This window comes from Arabidopsis lyrata (genome assembly GCF_000004255.2).
Source record: "Arabidopsis lyrata subsp. lyrata unplaced genomic scaffold ARALYscaffold_4, whole genome shotgun sequence".
Taxonomy (NCBI): domain Eukaryota; kingdom Viridiplantae; phylum Streptophyta; class Magnoliopsida; order Brassicales; family Brassicaceae; genus Arabidopsis; species Arabidopsis lyrata.
This window is the reverse complement of record NW_003302552.1, coordinates 17,723,665-17,740,253: the sequence shown is the minus strand read 5'-3', so window position 1 is coordinate 17,740,253 and position 16,589 is coordinate 17,723,665. Positions and strand designations below refer to the sequence as shown.

At 35.1% G+C, this 16,589-nt stretch overlaps 4 protein-coding genes across 6 annotated transcripts; 1 reads left to right on the top strand and 3 right to left on the bottom strand.

Annotated features, from left to right (window-relative positions):
- Nucleotides 1–3,779: 3,779 nt before the first annotated feature.
- On the top strand, nucleotides 3,780–7,541 carry LOC110229127 (interactor of constitutive active ROPs 2, chloroplastic). 2 transcript variants are annotated; one of them, XM_021028221.1, is made up of 4 exons: nucleotides 3,780–4,124; nucleotides 5,024–5,096; nucleotides 5,282–5,462; nucleotides 5,799–7,541. In XM_021028221.1, the coding sequence occupies exons 2-4, from the start codon at nucleotides 5,077–5,079 to the stop codon at nucleotides 7,347–7,349; spliced, it is 1,752 nt and encodes a 583-aa protein (XP_020883880.1). In that variant the 5' UTR covers nucleotides 3,780–4,124; nucleotides 5,024–5,076; the 3' UTR covers nucleotides 7,350–7,541. The 2 variants fall into 2 exon arrangements, with proteins under 2 accessions (XP_020883880.1, XP_020883879.1); XM_021028220.1 differs by having other exon boundaries at nucleotides 3,862–4,125; nucleotides 5,028–5,096.
- Nucleotides 7,542–7,625: 84 nt separating this feature from the next.
- On the bottom strand, nucleotides 7,626–10,593 carry LOC9315717 (TRIO and F-actin-binding protein). Its single transcript, XM_002879604.2, has 8 exons — nucleotides 10,084–10,593; nucleotides 9,812–9,979; nucleotides 9,508–9,714; nucleotides 9,379–9,416; nucleotides 9,225–9,293; nucleotides 8,945–9,068; nucleotides 8,215–8,855; nucleotides 7,626–8,082 (listed from the first exon to the last, which is right to left on the bottom strand). Exons 1-8 carry the CDS (start codon nucleotides 10,214–10,216, stop codon nucleotides 7,834–7,836), a joined length of 1,629 nt encoding a protein of 542 aa, XP_002879650.2. The 5' UTR covers nucleotides 10,217–10,593; the 3' UTR covers nucleotides 7,626–7,833.
- A 91-nt stretch (nucleotides 10,594–10,684) lies between these two features.
- On the bottom strand, nucleotides 10,685–12,743 carry LOC9315716 (nuclear transcription factor Y subunit B-8). 2 transcript variants are annotated; one of them, XM_002879603.2, is made up of 7 exons: nucleotides 12,505–12,743; nucleotides 12,129–12,373; nucleotides 11,712–11,841; nucleotides 11,512–11,517; nucleotides 11,288–11,362; nucleotides 11,123–11,170; nucleotides 10,685–10,928 (listed from the first exon to the last, which is right to left on the bottom strand). In XM_002879603.2, the coding sequence occupies exons 2-7, from the start codon at nucleotides 12,353–12,355 to the stop codon at nucleotides 10,887–10,889; spliced, it is 528 nt and encodes a 175-aa protein (XP_002879649.1). In that variant the 5' UTR covers nucleotides 12,356–12,373; nucleotides 12,505–12,743; the 3' UTR covers nucleotides 10,685–10,886. The 2 variants fall into 2 exon arrangements, with proteins under 2 accessions (XP_002879649.1, XP_020883881.1); XM_021028222.1 differs by having other exon boundaries at nucleotides 10,693–10,928; nucleotides 12,129–12,369; nucleotides 12,505–12,742.
- A 1,017-nt stretch (nucleotides 12,744–13,760) lies between these two features.
- On the bottom strand, nucleotides 13,761–15,013 carry LOC110229570. Its single transcript, XM_021030168.1, has 2 exons — nucleotides 14,801–15,013; nucleotides 13,761–14,698 (listed from the first exon to the last, which is right to left on the bottom strand). Exons 1-2 carry the CDS (start codon nucleotides 15,006–15,008, stop codon nucleotides 14,208–14,210), a joined length of 699 nt encoding a protein of 232 aa, XP_020885827.1. The 5' UTR covers nucleotides 15,009–15,013; the 3' UTR covers nucleotides 13,761–14,207.
- Nucleotides 15,014–16,589: the final 1,576 nt, after the last annotated feature.

Genomic DNA, 16,589 nt, shown 5'->3' with positions numbered 1-16,589 from the left:
GCTATCTTCGTATAAATGATAAATTTCGAAAGACTCTTAAACCAAAGTAATTCAGAGACAAATGTTAATAAGCTATGTATACTTTTTTGTTTTTGTTTTTGTTGTTGGCCTGAACTTTCTAATTAACTGCGAACTTGATTAAAATTTAAATGATAATGAATATGAATCTTCCAAGCGAAGTAACAAGTACATTAGTCTAATCTTAATAAGACACATGCATATCCTGACTTGTTCATAGGGCGACATTGATCCATCGGTGTCCATATATTTTCAAGTATGGAGGGTAAATCATTTACATGCGATCCTGAATAAAATAATTCGTAGAACCAACTTCTTACTAGATATGACCCACTTCTTATGATTTTATTGGATTCATGTAACTGTAAAATTTATTTTAGTTTAGTAAGGTATCAATTTGGTATCCATTTTACATTTAACATAATAAGATATAGTAACATTTTTACATCCACCATCCACAAGTTTTAGAAATAACACATATTGTCATGTTTTAGGGGTAGTAATTTTAGACAAGTCTTCTTTTTTTAATAACCGGATAATCCTACAGAAAAAAAATAGCTTGATTCAGGGCATTATAAGGTTAAGTATTCTTTATACTTCTACGCAGTGGAAAAAACATAGGAAAATGTTAGGTAGTGTAACTCAATCCACAAAGCCAAAACTCGACTGATATGATGGATGTTCAACACCTAAATCGGACACTACTAGATCATCACCTCTTAGTCTCTTATTTTGATCAACATGTTTGGTAACACATGTTCCTATAATTAAGTTGAGTCACATTACAAAATAAAAACATGCTTTTAACATTGTTTGTGTAACGACCACTAACGTCAGACAAAACACTATTACAAAATAGTTGGTTTATAAAGCTAACGTCAATCTTAACCGAAATACAAATAAATACACTATACTTTTTTGGTCAAGGCAAACAGATGTTTAAAAATTTAAAATCAGTCATCTAGAGTGTAGATTTAAAATGCTAAAAAATATAGTCATTGTACATTAATTATTTAATTTACATAATAGTCTTGTAAGTCGCATGTACTAGCCGATATTCATAGGGAATCAATAAGAAATAATTTCAAACATTTTGGTCATTAGATACAGTCAAGGTCAATAGCGTCAAATTAGCTTGTGAAGATGGAATAATAGTCTCAATGAAACTCTTTAATTAAATGTAGTGTAAGGGACATGGACCGACATAAATTTTGGGATATCAATGTCCATCAATCTAATTACATACTACGACCATATAGTATGCATGTATATGCAGGTTGCATTTAACTCCCGGTAACCTATTGCGGTGGCAACTGGGAATTCCTAGGATCCCCGAAAACTGAAAAACAATAATGGCCACACAAACTATATTAACTATGATGAGTATACAAGATTTAAAGCAAAAGAACAAAAACGTTACTCGATAAACCGTTTAGGTATTTGTTTCTTCCAACCTAATCCTTTAGGTTTTACAAGTCCACTTTTTGAATTTCAACGGCAGTTACGTGTGGTTGTTAGGTCAGTGGTAGTCTATTTTGACTTAGTAGTTACTAGTTAGACAAAACTTAGTAGTACATGGCGGACTCCAGTTATATATATAATGTGATGCGCAAAAACTAGATAGTTCTGTCTAAGCTCGGTGTTAATAACCCCAACTGGTGATACTAGTTTACTATCTAAAATAGAGTTCAAAATTAGGATTTCGAATACCGGTAATAGAGAAAGAACTACTGTTTTTTTGTTTTTTTTTTTTTTGCGTAGGAATAAAAAACAGATCATGGATTTAAGGTATAGAATATCTTGTTTTGTTTTTGTTAAATACCTATAATATCTTGGTTACATAAATAAAAAATTTTGTTAAGAAAGAAGCTGTACTGAGGGATTAGGTGCATCTTTTCGCAAAAGAAAGTGGAGTATGGGAATTAAAATTTATAAAGTATAGAGAGAAATGCATGCTTAATCTTCATTTCTACAAAAACAATAAAAAGATAACTAGAAACCAAAAGAAACATATATGACCGTTAGCAATTAAGTAGCAACATGAGGCAGAACAATGGCACGTGACTCTGGCGTCGACGCCTCTCTTTCTCTTCATTTGTTTTTTTGTATTTCTTTCTTGTTTCTATTTTACATGGATCCTCTCGTTTCTTCAACTTGATGCAATTATCAATCCCACGAGAATTGTTTTCTTCTTTCAAAGTGAATATTTAAAGTAATACTGTTGAAGAAGGTAATTAACAGTCATGGTGTTAAAATATTTTTCTACATATTTTAGACACTGTTTTGGTAGTGTTTTTAATGTTTTCAGACAAAGTGTAACAACGTTTAGAACGCCTATTTCATTTTTCTGTTATTGTTATTCTTTAACTTCTTAAGAGTGTCAATGCATGCATGCTGGTACGTTTCAAGCGCAAAACTGTAAGAAACTCATGTTTTGAATTACTCTTTGTTAATGTATTAAGACTATTAAGACTTTTGTTTGTTTGTTTGTTTGGTCTTATAGTGGAGTTGGAATTAAAGAAAGAGGTGGACGTTACATTTCTTTGAGGCTTTGAATGGTGGTTATATGTTAAATTAAACAATTATGGTTATGGAGTTACTGATAGATAGTAGTAACACATTGATTTTAGGCGTCACTTAATTATGCTACATATGTGTTGGCATTCAACTTTACTCATCCAACCCGCAAGTTACAAATCTGCAAAACCTAATCTTTTGACTATTTCCACTAATTCAAAAATATAACATGATAATTTTTTTTTTAAAAGAGAAAATAGAGAATTATTTTGTCCATTGAACAATACTGGCTATTTAATTATTTTTAACAGCTGCAAAAGCCCTTTTTAATTTTTAATTAAAATATACTCCATTGTAATTTACGAAATTAACTCATATATTTACCATAAAAATTACAGTCTCAATCTGTTTCATAAGGAACGGTTTGGTTTATACTTTAATACCAATCCGCAGACATTAATGTATTAAACCATAAATCATGAACGAACATCACCTGACCTTTTGGTCGGAAAGAAAAAGTAAATAAAAAAATAAGGACTCAATTAGGGCTGGGCATTCGGGTATGCGGGTTGGGTTCGGGTAAAACCCGATCGGATACGGGTCTTTCGGGTAGAGGAGTTTAGGACCCAATAGGATAAATCTAAAATATCGGTTCGGTTTCGGTTCGGATCTAATCAGGTTCGGATCGGTTCGGATTTAGATTTTTAGAACCGCTAAATACCCAAAAAAAATCGGGTACCTATCGGGTTCGGGTATTTTATACCCAAATACCCAAAATTTTATCAAATACCCGAATTTTATCCGAAATTTTATCCTAATATCCGAATTTTATCCATAATTTTACTCTAATATCCGAGTTTCACCTGAAAATTATCCGAATAACCGGAATTTTTTCCAAATATTTAAAAATTTTATAAGCATCTCGCGTATAAATATATTTTGTCTTAAATATTTAAATATAAGTGCATTTAATTTTTGGTAACTATTCTAGGATATTTAGGTATAAATGTATGTAGCTCAAATATTACATATATAAAAAGTTTTATATGTATAAGTATATGTAATTTCGGGTAATCGGGTACCCGTTCGGGTATCGGGTTCGGATCGGATTTTACCCTATACCTACGGGTACGGCAATACAAAATCCAATAGGATAAATAGCTAATACCCGTACCCGCCTCGAACCGGTTTTTTCGGGTCGGGTACTCGGGTTCGGTTTTTTTGCCCAGAAGACTCAATTGACATAAAACAAAAAGTATCGGGGCAACATCATGATTTCTCAATTTAATCTATTTTTTTCACAGTCCCTCTCTTTTCTCTTTCTGGATATTAATGTGTAAACAAATAGACAGTTCACTGGAAAAAAAAAAGGAAAAAGAAAAGACTTGGGAAACGAGCAGAGTCAGTGAGAGAACAACATTAGGGACAAAGAGAGAGGAAGAAGATGATGTCCAAAGCTCAATTGGTCTAAAAACCCTTCCGTAGTTTAGCTTCTGCAATCTTTCATCTTTTCTTCATTACATTTCGATTTCTCTGTTCTCAAACCATTTCGGACCAAAAGAGGAAAGCTAAAGCCACAGTAGTTGCAGGTGAAGAACATCCAACACCACCACTCCTCTCTCTCTCTTCTTTATTTGTTTGAAATACCTAAAAATTAGGTTTTTATCTGTTTCTTTCGTTGATGGGTTCGAAATACCTAAAATTTTAGTTCTGTTTTTGAGTTATTATGTTGCAGAAAGTGTTAATCTTTTGAGGGTTTGGGTTGGTTTTTATGTTTACTCTTTTCTGGGTTTGTTCTTGAAGATTCAGCTAATTTATTTTAAATATTTTTAGGAAAAAGCAAAGTGTTTATGTTGTTTCAATGAAAGGTTTTTTTTTTCCAAGTTTTGATTTTTCTGGAAAAATGTTCTCGGTTAGGTTTAAATGGAAATTTCTAGCTTGGTTAGTTTCTTTTAAGATCTGTTGTCTATTTTGGGGAAGATCCACCTAATAAAACCAGAGCCCACGTTAAACTAAATGACATAAATTGTTAATGTTATTATCTCCCCCTTCAAAAGATTCCAAAATTTTGAAGAGAAAACAAAACTAAAATTGATGACTTGACAACTAAAAAAAAAAGATTATGTGGAATATATATGTACTTTTTTTGCTTGTAATTGGGTTTATCTTTGTGATTAGATTGAATCACATTGATAAAAACTTCTCCTTTTTGTTTTTTTGTTTTCCTTTGACTGTGAACAGTTTCTTTTATGTTTGTCTTGTTGCCTTGGTTTGGTGGTAGTGGTAGTAGTTTCAAATGGAGTCTCTTTGAAGCTAATATCTTTGTATAGTTTAGTTTGTTAGGGGTTTTTGTTTTTGTACACTTGCTTAAGCTTTGTACTTCTGTTGAGTTTGTTGTATATGCTTGCTTATGATAATCTTATAATACTGATTTGTGTTTCTTGCTTCTTTCTCACACACACAGTTTCTCTTCATGTTCTTTTTTCAGGTTCTTCTTCAAAGGACCCAAAAAGGAGTGTTTTAGAACTCTAATCCCAAGCAATGCAGACTCCAAAACCTAGGTGATAATATTCACTTTTGTTCAAAGTTCTCTTTTGTGTGTCTTTTAGAGTCTTTGATGTGGTCATTGGAGATTTTTGGTTATAGTTATTGGAGTCTTGATTTGTTTCAATGGTTCTTGGGATGTATATTAGGTGTTTTCGATTCTTCCTTTCGTTTGTTTAATTACGCGTTATTGTGATGATAGGCCTGGATCGTTGGAGGTGCCTCAGAAGAAATCTCCTACACCAACTTCTAAAACTGCTCGTAAGCTCAAGACTACAGAATCCGACCTTGTCTCGTCTCCTAACCCGAAAATCAGGACACCAAAAACTCAAAGCCCAAAAGTAGTTGCTGATCGACGTTCTCCAAGAACCCCTGTTAATGAGGTACTAGTAGCTTTGCACAATGCTTTGTAAATCAATGCCTATATGATTTGACTCATACTTGTCTCAGTTTGTGTTGTTGTCTTTTTGAGAGCCCAAAACTCACTCATGGTGCTGCTATGTATTGTTTGTCTATGTATTGTTTCATACAATAACTAATAAAACCTTTAAAGTTGTTGATTCTGGAGTCTTTGCAATAACTAACAGAGAAATGTACCATTTGTTCTGATTGTTAGTATTATGGCTTGTTGCTTGATATGTGTTTATGTGATTTGTGATATGTGATGAATCCGTTGCCTAATTGAGTTGTTTATATTTATTGTTGCTTTTGTGTGCAAGATTCAAAAGAAACGGACAGGAAAAACATCCGAAGTGGCATCTCAGATATCTCAGCTTCAAGAGGAGCTAAAGAAGGCAAAGGAACAGCTAAGCGCTTCAGAAGCTTTGAAGAAGGAAGCTCAAGATGAAGCAGAGGAAACAAAGCAGCAGTTAATGGAGATTAATGCCTCTGAGGATTCCAGGATCGATGAGCTTCGTAAGCTCTCTCAAGAACGAGACAAAGCGTGGCAGTCTGAACTTGAAGCAATGCAGAGACAGCACGCCATGGATTCCGCTGCTCTATCTTCTACCATGAACGAGGTCCAGAAACTGAAAGCACAGCTGTCTGAATCTGAAAACGTTGAGAACTTAAGGATGGAACTCAACGAGACTCTGTCACTCGTCGAGAAACTAAGAGGTGAGCTGTTTGATGCAAAGGAAGGGGAAGCTCGGGCGCATGAAAATGTGTCGGGAATTGAAAAGCAATTAGAGATAGCGAACTTGACGCTTGAGATGTTACGTTCAGATGGTATGAAGATGTCTGAAACTTGTAATTCACTAACAACTGAGCTAGAGCAGTCTAAATCCGAGGTAAAGTCACTAGAGCAACTTGTGAGACAGCTTGAGGAAGATGATGAATCCCGAGGAAACGCTAACGGGGACTCGTCGTCAGTGGAACAGCTCAAGGAAGAGATAAACGTTGCAAGGAAAGAGATTAGCCAATTGAAATCTGCAGTGGAAGTAACTGAGAGAAGGTACCATGAAGAGTATATCCAGAGCACGTTGCAGATCAGAACTGCTTATGAACAAGTCGAGGAAGTAAAATCCGGATATGCGCAGAGAGAGGCCGAGTTAGGGGAAGAACTGAAGAGAACCAAAGCTGAAAGAGAGTCTTTGCATGAACGGTTAATGGATAAGGAAGCTAAGCTCAGGATACTCGTCGATGAAAACGAGTTACTTAACTCTAAAATCAAAGAAAAAGAAGAAGTAAACTTAAACTTGGAGAACAACTTGAACCAGAAAAAGCCTGAGGATACGGGTGAACTCAAGAAGCTAGAATTCGAGGTGATGGAGTTGAGAGCGAATCTAATGGACAAGGAGATGGAGCTGCAGAGCGTAATGTCGCAGAACGAGAGTCTCAGGAGCGAAATGGAGACTATCCAGAGCGAGAAGAACAAGGCTATCGATGAGGCCTTAGCGAAGCTTGGGAGTCTGACAGAGGAAGCAGATAAGAGCGGGAAGAGAGCCGAAAACGCAACAGAACAGCTAGGGGCGGCACAAGTCACCAACACCGAACTAGAAGCTGAGCTGAGGAGACTCAAGGTTCAGTGTGATCAATGGAGGAAAGCAGCTGAAGCCGCAGCTACAATGCTCTCTGGTGGTAACAACAACAATAACAGTAATGGGAAGTACGTGGAGAGAACAGGATCGCTAGAGAGCCCGTTGAGGAGGAGAAACGTCAACATGTCGCCTTATATGGGTGAAACGGATGACGAATTGTCATCGCCAAAGAAGAAGAATGGGAGTATGCTGAAGAAGATTGGTGTGTTACTGAAGAAAAGTCCGAAATGATCATTGAAGTTCAGGAAAAAAAAAACCACCATTGTCTGTCTGTAATATTCGCTTGTTTTCTTTCGTAAGTTTCAATGTGTAGACATGTTTTTGTTGCCTAAAACTGTATTGTGAACTACTTTTGTTTTTCCGTCTATTGACGTAGCTGAAACTCTGATCAACATTTATGAAGCTGGACTTGGTTGTTACTTACACCATCTTTGCTCTTCTTGTTCTAATCGTGATTGCTCATCTCGCTATTCGGCAAAGATGCAGAAATATTTCAGCTAATACATATGAATGAAAATATACTGTATTGTTCAAAAGAAGGTTTTAAAACTCGATATACAAGTTGATATTTTTTACTTTAGAAAATCGATAACGAACCAGACTGCAAGTACAAATCAAAGCTATACATGGCAGAGCACTTGTCCATCTGGTCTTTTACCTAAAAACTTATGGTAAATCATAAATTTTTTGATTTGGCTTCATCACTGACGCTATATTATTCGAGTTGTTCCTCTGCACTGACTTTTGAATACCTTTTGTTGGTAAGCTTTGGTGAAGCCGAGACAATCAGCCTTGAACTCCTTGAAACAGGACGGACCTTTGCTTTAGACATTGTGGGTTGGGACTTTGCAGACTTGGTTCTACTTGCAGTTGATTCATTGGGACTAAAGGCTCCATGTTTTGCCAAGCCACTTACCGGACCAGTACACGATCCCGTGGGTGTTCGTGCAACGCTGCTCCTCGCCTGTTAACAACAACCATTCATATACGTAATGAGATTCCACATAGATATGGATTAGATATAATTCTTTGTCAAATGTTACTCTGATTACTTTCTAGTTCATTTGCAAAGGATTTCATGAATTTGGGAACTTACTCCGTCAAAGTAGCCGATTTTTGGTGATGGCACACGGAGTCCCGTTGGTTTCATCATGGAAGCAGAAGGCAAATCGCCACCACTGACAACTGAACCACGTTTTGTGCCTTGTTTATCCGGCTTAGGGTCATCTTGGACAACAGATACATCTTTAGAATTGTTCAGAGGTCTCAAAGTTTGTTTTGTATCATCAGCTGCAGGACTGCTATCACCATGGACACTTTTCTTGGTACTTTTAGCCATTTTATTAGGTGTAGAAGCTCGCGGTGATCCTGATGACCAGTCAACGCTAGAACTAAGACGTGATCCATTGAACTTGTATTTCCTACTGGCCGAGAGGGGTGGAACTTTAGGCTGGTTTATATTTCTAGATCCACCGCTGGATGTTGGTCTATTTGCCAAAGAATGGGAAGCTATTCTTAAACTCTGATCTTTCTTCCGCTTTACTGAATCTAAAGAAGGCTTGTGAGAAGCGTTTGACGAAACACTGAGACAGCTCTCAATAGAAGAACAAGAAGATGTTAATTCATTCTTGGAGGCGACTGAAGAACGTAAAGCAGATTTAAAAGGCACTACAGGTGTTGATACAATGGGTCGAGTTCTTCTTGAAATTGGAACTCTGGAAGCCAAAGGCTCTTTACCTGTAAGATCACGGTAAGATGCGGAAGTAAAGAAAGAGATAGTTTGGAAAGACACGTAAAGACATCTTTAAAAAAGAGTTATGACTAACCTCCAGATAAATTAGGATTAGTTTCTTGTATGGCTTTGTTAGTATCTACCAAAGCTCTTATAGTTTTGCCGAGTCTACTGGATGGCCTGGAAATGGATGTGTTGTGTTCTTTTGAAGCGACGGGCTATAGAAAATGTACCACAACCAAACAACCAAAAAAAGCTTAATATCAGTTTGCTTCCACTTTGAATTCATTTGTACAGCTCAACATTTTCTACCACTTTTATCATGTCAGTTGCTTTAACAAGACAAGCACATATATAGAGAGTCATCAACATACCTGCTTTGTCGACATCCCTAATCCTTGTGCCCTAATACTTGGCCTTTTACGAATAGGATTGGGTTTCATCTGAGAAACAAACAAACCAAAGACATGGTTAATCAGAGAGGGAGTGCAAGATTAAACCATAGCTTAAAGTTTTTTTGGCACTTACATTATCCTCAGAGCCAGGGTCGTCTAGTGTACTTGTAGCTACATATTTCAAATGAGAAATGTAAAAAAGATGGTCAATTTGAGATTCATAACAGAACCTTATATATCTGCTAAAACAAACAAAGCTTACTTGGGGTAGGTACTGCCTCTGTGGCTCCAAAGTCCTTACTCTTGTCAGGTGTTGCAGCATCAAACATAACAAATTCCTGACCAGTCTCCACAGTGCAGTCACTTTTCAATGTAGATATGGACTCTGTTGATCTAAGCAAATCCTCTTGAACCGTTGGTAAACTTTTCCTCCCCATCATACTAGACAGTTCATCCGGTTCCAAAACACCTAAATTCAACAACATATCTCAGCAAAAGTAAACAAATACACACTAACTAAATAAATAAAAAATCTACCGAACACACAGCAAAAGAAAAAAACTTGCCTGCATTGGTGAAAAAGGCTTTATCCCAAGCAAGACTCTTGCGTAAGTTAGTCTTCATCATCTTATGAGGCTCCTTCTCTTCTAAATTAGTAGATACCAAAGTCTCTTCATCACAACAATTATGTGTATCGCCAAATAAACAAAGACCTCTGTCTTCCTTATCAGTCTCTAAATCCATCATCATCAGAAAAAAAACGTAATCATGAACCAAACCACAAGATCGCAATGAGAATTAACAATTTCCAGAAATTGAAGATGGAAATTGAAATTACCTGAGAATTCAAAGGTGGTGGGATCGAGAGAGGAAGAGAAGAGGAGGTTATCATCTTCGACGGAGATATCAATCAGACTAAGCCCATTGATATCGTCGAGCTCTCTTCTCCAGTTCTCGTTCTCTTCTCCCATAGACAATCCACAGATTCGATCAAAAGTAGCTTTATCGCTCGAGATTTTCCAAGGAGGAGGATTCGCAAAAAAAGATGACAGAATTTGAAACGAAGCAAATCGGCGGTTTCTTATTTATTTATTAATATTAATATTATCAATGTTAAGTGAGCCCGAAATGAACGTGATCCGTTGATTTGTGAAATTTTGACCGTTGGATTATTCCGACTAACTTTTTTTTTTTTTTGGTATCTCTAATTTGGTTTAACAGATAACGCCGCGATTAAAACAACTGTAACCAAATAACAACAATAAGCATCTAATTTTGTTTCGTTACTATAAGAATAAAGATAACGCAGGGAATTAAAACATCAAATTTCGGGTTCCTACTATTTTAGGTAGGGTTGTTTAACAGATTCTGGATCTTTCCACGTTATCGATGATGTTCCAAATATGTATTCATTCTTTAGACCGATGTTGAAACGTTTATGATGAAATAATCAACAAACCAATTATAAAAATAGACTGAATTGATGACATATTAAGAACAAATCCAAGGAAATAAAAAACAAAACAATGAGATGATTATTGTCACAAGTTGTGCATAGCAAAACTCTTACACAGCACAAATAATATACAGATAAGATTAACCTCTTTTGGTGGAACATGCCAAAGTTGAATACTCCTTATACTAGTCTGTTCCCGGCATTGGAACCATCATATGCTGCTGAGCCTACAATTATACCGAGTCATATGTAAAATTAGTTCAGAGATTTTTTCAGCTTTTAAAAGTGATGCTTTACATATTTTCAGTTCTGTATAGGTCTAATAGTTCATCAAAAACACGATTATTGGGTTCCACAGCGCTCTTAAGCTATGGATACGGAAGAGAAGAATGAGTGTGAAAGAAAAGCGAGGAAACGTTACTTGAGAGTTCCCATAAGGACCTTGTGAGAAAGAGCCTTGGTGAGCGAACTGCCAAATGGTAAACCAAACCCGTTGGTGTCATAGCTAAAGCAGAAGAGAGAACACACGCAGATAAATGCAAAGACAAATAAAATGTAAAAAAAGCATGAGATTTGAGACATCTACCTGGCCATTTTGGCTTGATTGCCCATCTTTCTTTGCATTTGCATCCCCACCTTTTGCTGATCCCTTTGTGTCACCCTATCGATAGTTTAAGACAAGAGGGAAGCATCAATAATTTAATACACGAGTTGCCTAAACGATAATATTCAATGGATGATTCTCGAAACTATCAAGATAGTTGCAAGTTTTAGGAATGAACAAGAAATAGAAGATGAGGAACCACTGACCTCCATCTGCGATTTTCCAGTTCAGGTAGTAGAAAAAGAAACAAGAAAAGGAAAAACAGAGTAAGTGAGTGAAATTCAAAAACTTTCAGCAAAACTAATTAACATCATACTCAAAACTGAATCTTTTGTTCTTGGTATGGAAAATAAAGTTAGGTAACTGATTGGATTGAAGCTGAAAATATGGAAAAACCAGAACATACCTCTCGATATCTCATCAGGTAAACCTTCAGGGGTTCCATGTAGTCTTCAAATCCTAAAGTGGCCATTGCCCAAAGTAAATCATCTCCATTAATGGTCTTCCTTTTCTCTCTTTGACATTTATCACTCGCTCTGCTCATCAAAGTTATAAAAAAACCATTGCATCTTACAAACGAATCTTTGTAAACCTAACCTGAATGATTTAATATGCAACATCAAAGCCAAACAAAGCAGAACAACAACAAGAAAGAGCAACCAATGTAAGGAATAAAAAGGCCTCAACTTTCACTAGTTAAGAAAAACCCAAAAATCACCATAAAGTTTAAGACTTGAAACTAAATCTCAACATTCCCACCAAGCCTCTAAACATTCAGCAAGAGCAAACACAACACAGAAGTGTTAAAAGGTAAAGGACATACTCGCTGGTGATGAAGCTGATGAATTCAGAGACACATTCCTGCACAATCTCCTTAGCATCTTTAGCAATTTTGCCATTAGCAGGAAGACCTCTTTTCATGATACGGCTTATGTTAGCAATCGGAAGAAACCTATCTTGCTCACGAACATGTAACGACCTCGGACTTTGATCTCCACCACTCTCATGGCTTCCACAGCCTCCGGGACTCTTGGCCTGTGACTCCGCCATCTCAGAAAAAAAACCTAACTTTCCGACAATTAACACAAAATAGACAAAACCCATCAACAAAAAACGAAGAAAATCATAGACAAAACACAAAAAATCGAAATTTGAAATGACCCTATGACTCAGAGAAGTTGAGAGAGAAGATAGATTACCAGAAGAATTCGAAAAAAAGGGCGGGAGTGAAACAGAGAGGTGTTTGTTGATTGGAGGAAGAAAGGAGGCAGAGAGGGAGAGAGATCGAGAGAAGAGGAGAGATTGATCGGACGCTTGAGAAAAGAAGAGAGATGACAACGTCTGCGATTGCGAGATTAGGTTTTCACTTTTATCAGCACCGTTCGTTTTTTTCTTCTCTTTATTATTTTCTCTCTGGTTCATATTCTACCAAATCTAGAAACGCCACGTGTTTTCCTTATCTTTACCATTAAGGGGAATTTTTATTATTCAATCCATTACTTTATTCATTTTTGTTAAATTTTGATTGTTATTGAATAGTAGGGAAAGTAATTTAAACTTTTTAAAGCTTATTGTTATTGGGGGTTTAAAAGGTATTTAAGAAATCAATTAACTAGGAACATTTTAAAATTTACCAATTTTAATTATTTTTTACACCAAAAATACAAGAAAAAGGTAAAATCTCTAAAATACAGTAAATTGTAAAACTTTTATTAAAAAAGTATCATATTTTTTCCTATTCTAAGAAAGAATTACAGTTAAGTATAATTTAAAATATTTTGTTTCTAAATACACAACATCTTTCAATTTTTCTTGTACAAATTCACACCATATTTGGAGAAATTACTCAATTCACACCATATTTGGAGATATTTCATATGTAAATAAAATGGCAGTTTTTTTGTCTTTGGTTATTGAAAGATGACGAAAATGTTGAACAACTGAACAAGTGAGATTTGTTGAGAACATGGTCTTCCACAACAAAAGCAAAACATGCTTCAGCATTTACATCTCCATTTCGGATATAAATGACGAAAACGAACAAGATGATTAAATAGCTGAAAAACAGAATTAATAAAACAAACACTACAATTTTAGGCTTACAATAAGCAACTAGAAATTAGAATAAAACTGATCGTTCTATATATAAATCCGCTGCAACCATGTTTACTTGTCGAGACATTAATGTTATTACAACGGTTATGATCATCTCTGTACTCATACCAGTAGCAAAACGGGTATATGCACCGCTCTTCTGCTGCCTTATGTTTCTTCTTCCGCTCAATGGAAACAACTATTGATTGCGCGGCAGTAAATATCTGATTAGACCGATAGGCTGTACTAAGAGGTTATTGTAACCTCCATGTAATAAGTATCTTGGCCATTCTGAGGTCTCTGGTTTTTCAGTAAAACCATTCTGAGGTCTCTGGTTTTTCAGTAAAACCATTCAGAATGGCCAAGATACTTATTCTGAGGTCTCTGGTTTTTCGGGTGCAGCCTCATTAGGCTGTACTAAGAGGTTATTGTAACCTCTCGAAGCTGAACAATTAAGACATTCGATGAAGTCAATGTCACCTGGGATGTTGTTTGAGATGACGATCACAGTTGATTCTGTAGGATACCTCAGAGGTAATGTATCTATTTTCCACAATTGAATGTCATGTATCATCCTATAAAATCTCGCATTCTTATCACCTGTAAAAATAATAAAATATACATGCATGATCGGAGAAAGAGATTACATATACATATATGTAAGAGAGACAAAGAGTTGAGAGAATTCACCTCCGGGAAGAAAGTAAATTTTGGCTTTCCGATATTCATCCACTAAGTCATCCGATCCGAGAACGTCATCTTTGCAAACCGGATAAGGCATGCATAAACAAATAAAAATAAAAATAGATCACGTAGTGATATTGTCAACACCTTGTGAGCTTACGCTTTGGTCCATAATACTTCCTCCATCTAATAGGTTTGTACAATCAGATACTGAGCTTGAAGTATGAAACAGCTTTTCTGATGATGCGGCCTCACCATGAGGCTGTACCAAGAGAACATTGGACTCCTCCTCTTTCTCAGTATCAGTATCAGTATCAGTTTCCCAGCTAGTACAAGAAGAAGTATAGTCAACAATTTCGTCTATACGCTTTTCTCCATTTAAATATCTTGTACAGTCAGATATGGACTCTGGAGTAAGAAATAGCTTTTCTGATGCGGTCTCATCGTCAGGCTGTACCAACAGAACATTGCGACCTCTGGATTTCAAAGCCGAAAGAACCCTCATGGACTCATTGTCTTCAGGGATTTTTTTGGAGATTACCATCAAATTGTGTGGCTTATCAGAATAGTTAGATTCTATGTTCGTAATGTCCCGTATCATTAAATTAACTGAACCTATATACATATCAACAGAGATTTAGGTAGGTCATGAGTCATGACTGACATACATAAATATAAGTAGAAAAAGTGTTAAGATGTTTAGGTAAAGGAATATACCTTTGGGGTTAACATTGTACATGATCATTCCGTCTTCGATCAATTCTTCAGATAAGGCTTCGGGGATCTCCTTCATACCATAAGCCTCGATTCCCAAAAACGAACCACCAAAACCCAGTTTCGAAAGAGCTGAGTTGATATTCTTAAAAATCAAACGAGGTTCGAAATCTTGAGGGATTGGGTAATCCTCGACGTCCCAGAGACGCATATGTAACCATCTATACAAAACGGAGAAGCATATAAACAATTACGAAGATACAATAGAATTACGTACATCCATTAACCAATAATTTACAATATAACATTTATATCGATTCAAGCAAGATATCGAAAGAGAGACCTTACCGGAGAAATCAACTTGGCTCATGGTTTCCACTGAGATAGAATCAGAGTTAGATCATGCATTGCTATGAATATCAGGGTTTGTCTATGAATAAGAGGCTATTAGAGCATGTGTAGTACTGGTACGAAATCCAATAAAATAATAGTATTATTTTTAGTGCATGTTAAAAAATTTAATGATTTTTTACCTACATTGCTATTTTTTAATTATAGTTTAATATTTGTAATGTAATTTACTTGAATATTTATTTTAAATTTTATCAAATTAGAAGATTTCTAATTAATAGGAGTATCCTTTAAATCATATTAAATTACATTTTAAATATATTCAATTTTATTAATTAGTTATATATGTTGATAAAAGAAATATTTTTACTTGTTTATATAATCTCTAATAGTTATAATAATAAAATTCTCTCAAAATTAAGTATAAAATTACATAGCATGAACTCATAAGAGATAAACTTTCAAATGCAACAACACATAAATAATAGATAAAACCATGATCAAAGATATAATTAACATAGCATAAACTCATAAAAATGTTTTTTTTTTAAATAAAGAGATGGAGTCATTATACATAGGGAACTAGGATCGGACCCGCGGTCCACCGCGGGAGAATATTGATTTACATACGTTGATTTTAATATTGTGCGTGTTTTTAGTAGAACGAATTGTGTAATGTACTTATAAATATTCCTAATAACAAATTGTAAAGAAAATATTAAATTGTTTATAATTAAGGGAGACTCACAAAAATGCCCCTTTTTCAATACCCCTTTTCAAAAATGCCCCTTTTGGATGTCCATTTTTAAAAATACCCCTTTTATGTACAAAATGACTAAATTACCCTTCTTTTAATAAAAGATATCATAAATATATAAGGAAATATAACAAAATTAGGTCCACAAAATACAAAATATTTTTTGGCGGGAAAAGTGATCCCCCAATTTTTCCCGCCAAAACACTTGTAAAAATTTGTAAAACCTTTAAAATACCTTGTAAAATTTTCCCGTAAAATTTTTTCCCGCCAAAAAATTTTCCCGCCAAAAAAAGTTTTTTGCGGGAAAAGTGATTCCGCAATTTTTTTGGCGTTAAATTTTTGGCGGGAAAATTTTTCCCGCCAAAAATTTACAAGGTATTTTAAAGGTTTTTTACAAGGTATTTATAAGGTTTTACAATGTATTTTAAAAGGCTTTACAACGTATTTACAAGGTATTTATAAGATATTATAAGATTTTACAAGCTATTTTATAAGGTTTTTACAAGTTATAAGGTTTTACAAGTTTTTTATAAGGTTTTACGAGTTATAAATACCTTATAAAACCTTAAAAGTACATTGTAAAACCTTTTAAAATACATTGTAAAACCTTACAAAACACTTGTAAATACCTTGTAAAAAACCTTTAAAATACCTTGTAAATTTTTCCCGCCAAAAATTTTCCCG

Bases quoted from the DNA above. Each gene is read 5' to 3' on its own strand.
- LOC110229127 (XM_021028221.1), top strand. From the start codon at position 5,077: ATGCAGACTCCAAAACCTAG. The intron at 5,097-5,281 runs GTGATAATATTC...TTGTGATGATAG, and splicing joins ATGCAGACTCCAAAACCTAG to GCCTGGATCGTTGGAGGTGC. The intron at 5,463-5,798 runs GTACTAGTAGCT...TTTGTGTGCAAG, and splicing joins CAAGAACCCCTGTTAATGAG to ATTCAAAAGAAACGGACAGG.
- LOC9315716 (XM_021028222.1), bottom strand. From the start codon at position 12,727: ATGAACCAGAGAGAAAATAATAAAGAGAAGAAAAAAACGAACGGTGCT. The intron at 11,842-12,128 runs GTATGTCCTTTA...TTTGATGAGCAG, and splicing joins ATCAGCTTCATCACCAGCGA to AGCGAGTGATAAATGTCAAA. The intron at 11,171-11,287 runs GTAGATGTCTCA...ACCATTTGGCAG, and splicing joins AATCAAGCCAAAATGGCCAG to TTCGCTCACCAAGGCTCTTT.
- LOC9315717 (XM_002879604.2), bottom strand. From the start codon at position 10,216: ATGGGAGAAGAGAACGAGAACTGGAGAAGAGAGCTCGACGATATCAAT. The intron at 9,980-10,083 runs GTAATTTCAATT...TGATGGATTTAG, and splicing joins CACCACCTTTGAATTCTCAG to AGACTGATAAGGAAGACAGA. The intron at 9,069-9,224 runs GTATGTTGATGA...CATTTTCTATAG, and splicing joins TAGGGATGTCGACAAAGCAG to CCCGTCGCTTCAAAAGAACA.
- LOC110229570 (XM_021030168.1), bottom strand. From the start codon at position 15,008: ATGCGTCTCTGGGACGTCGAGGATTACCCAATCCCTCAAGATTTCGAA. The intron at 14,699-14,800 runs GTATATTCCTTT...ATATGTATATAG, and splicing joins GTACAATGTTAACCCCAAAG to GTTCAGTTAATTTAATGATA.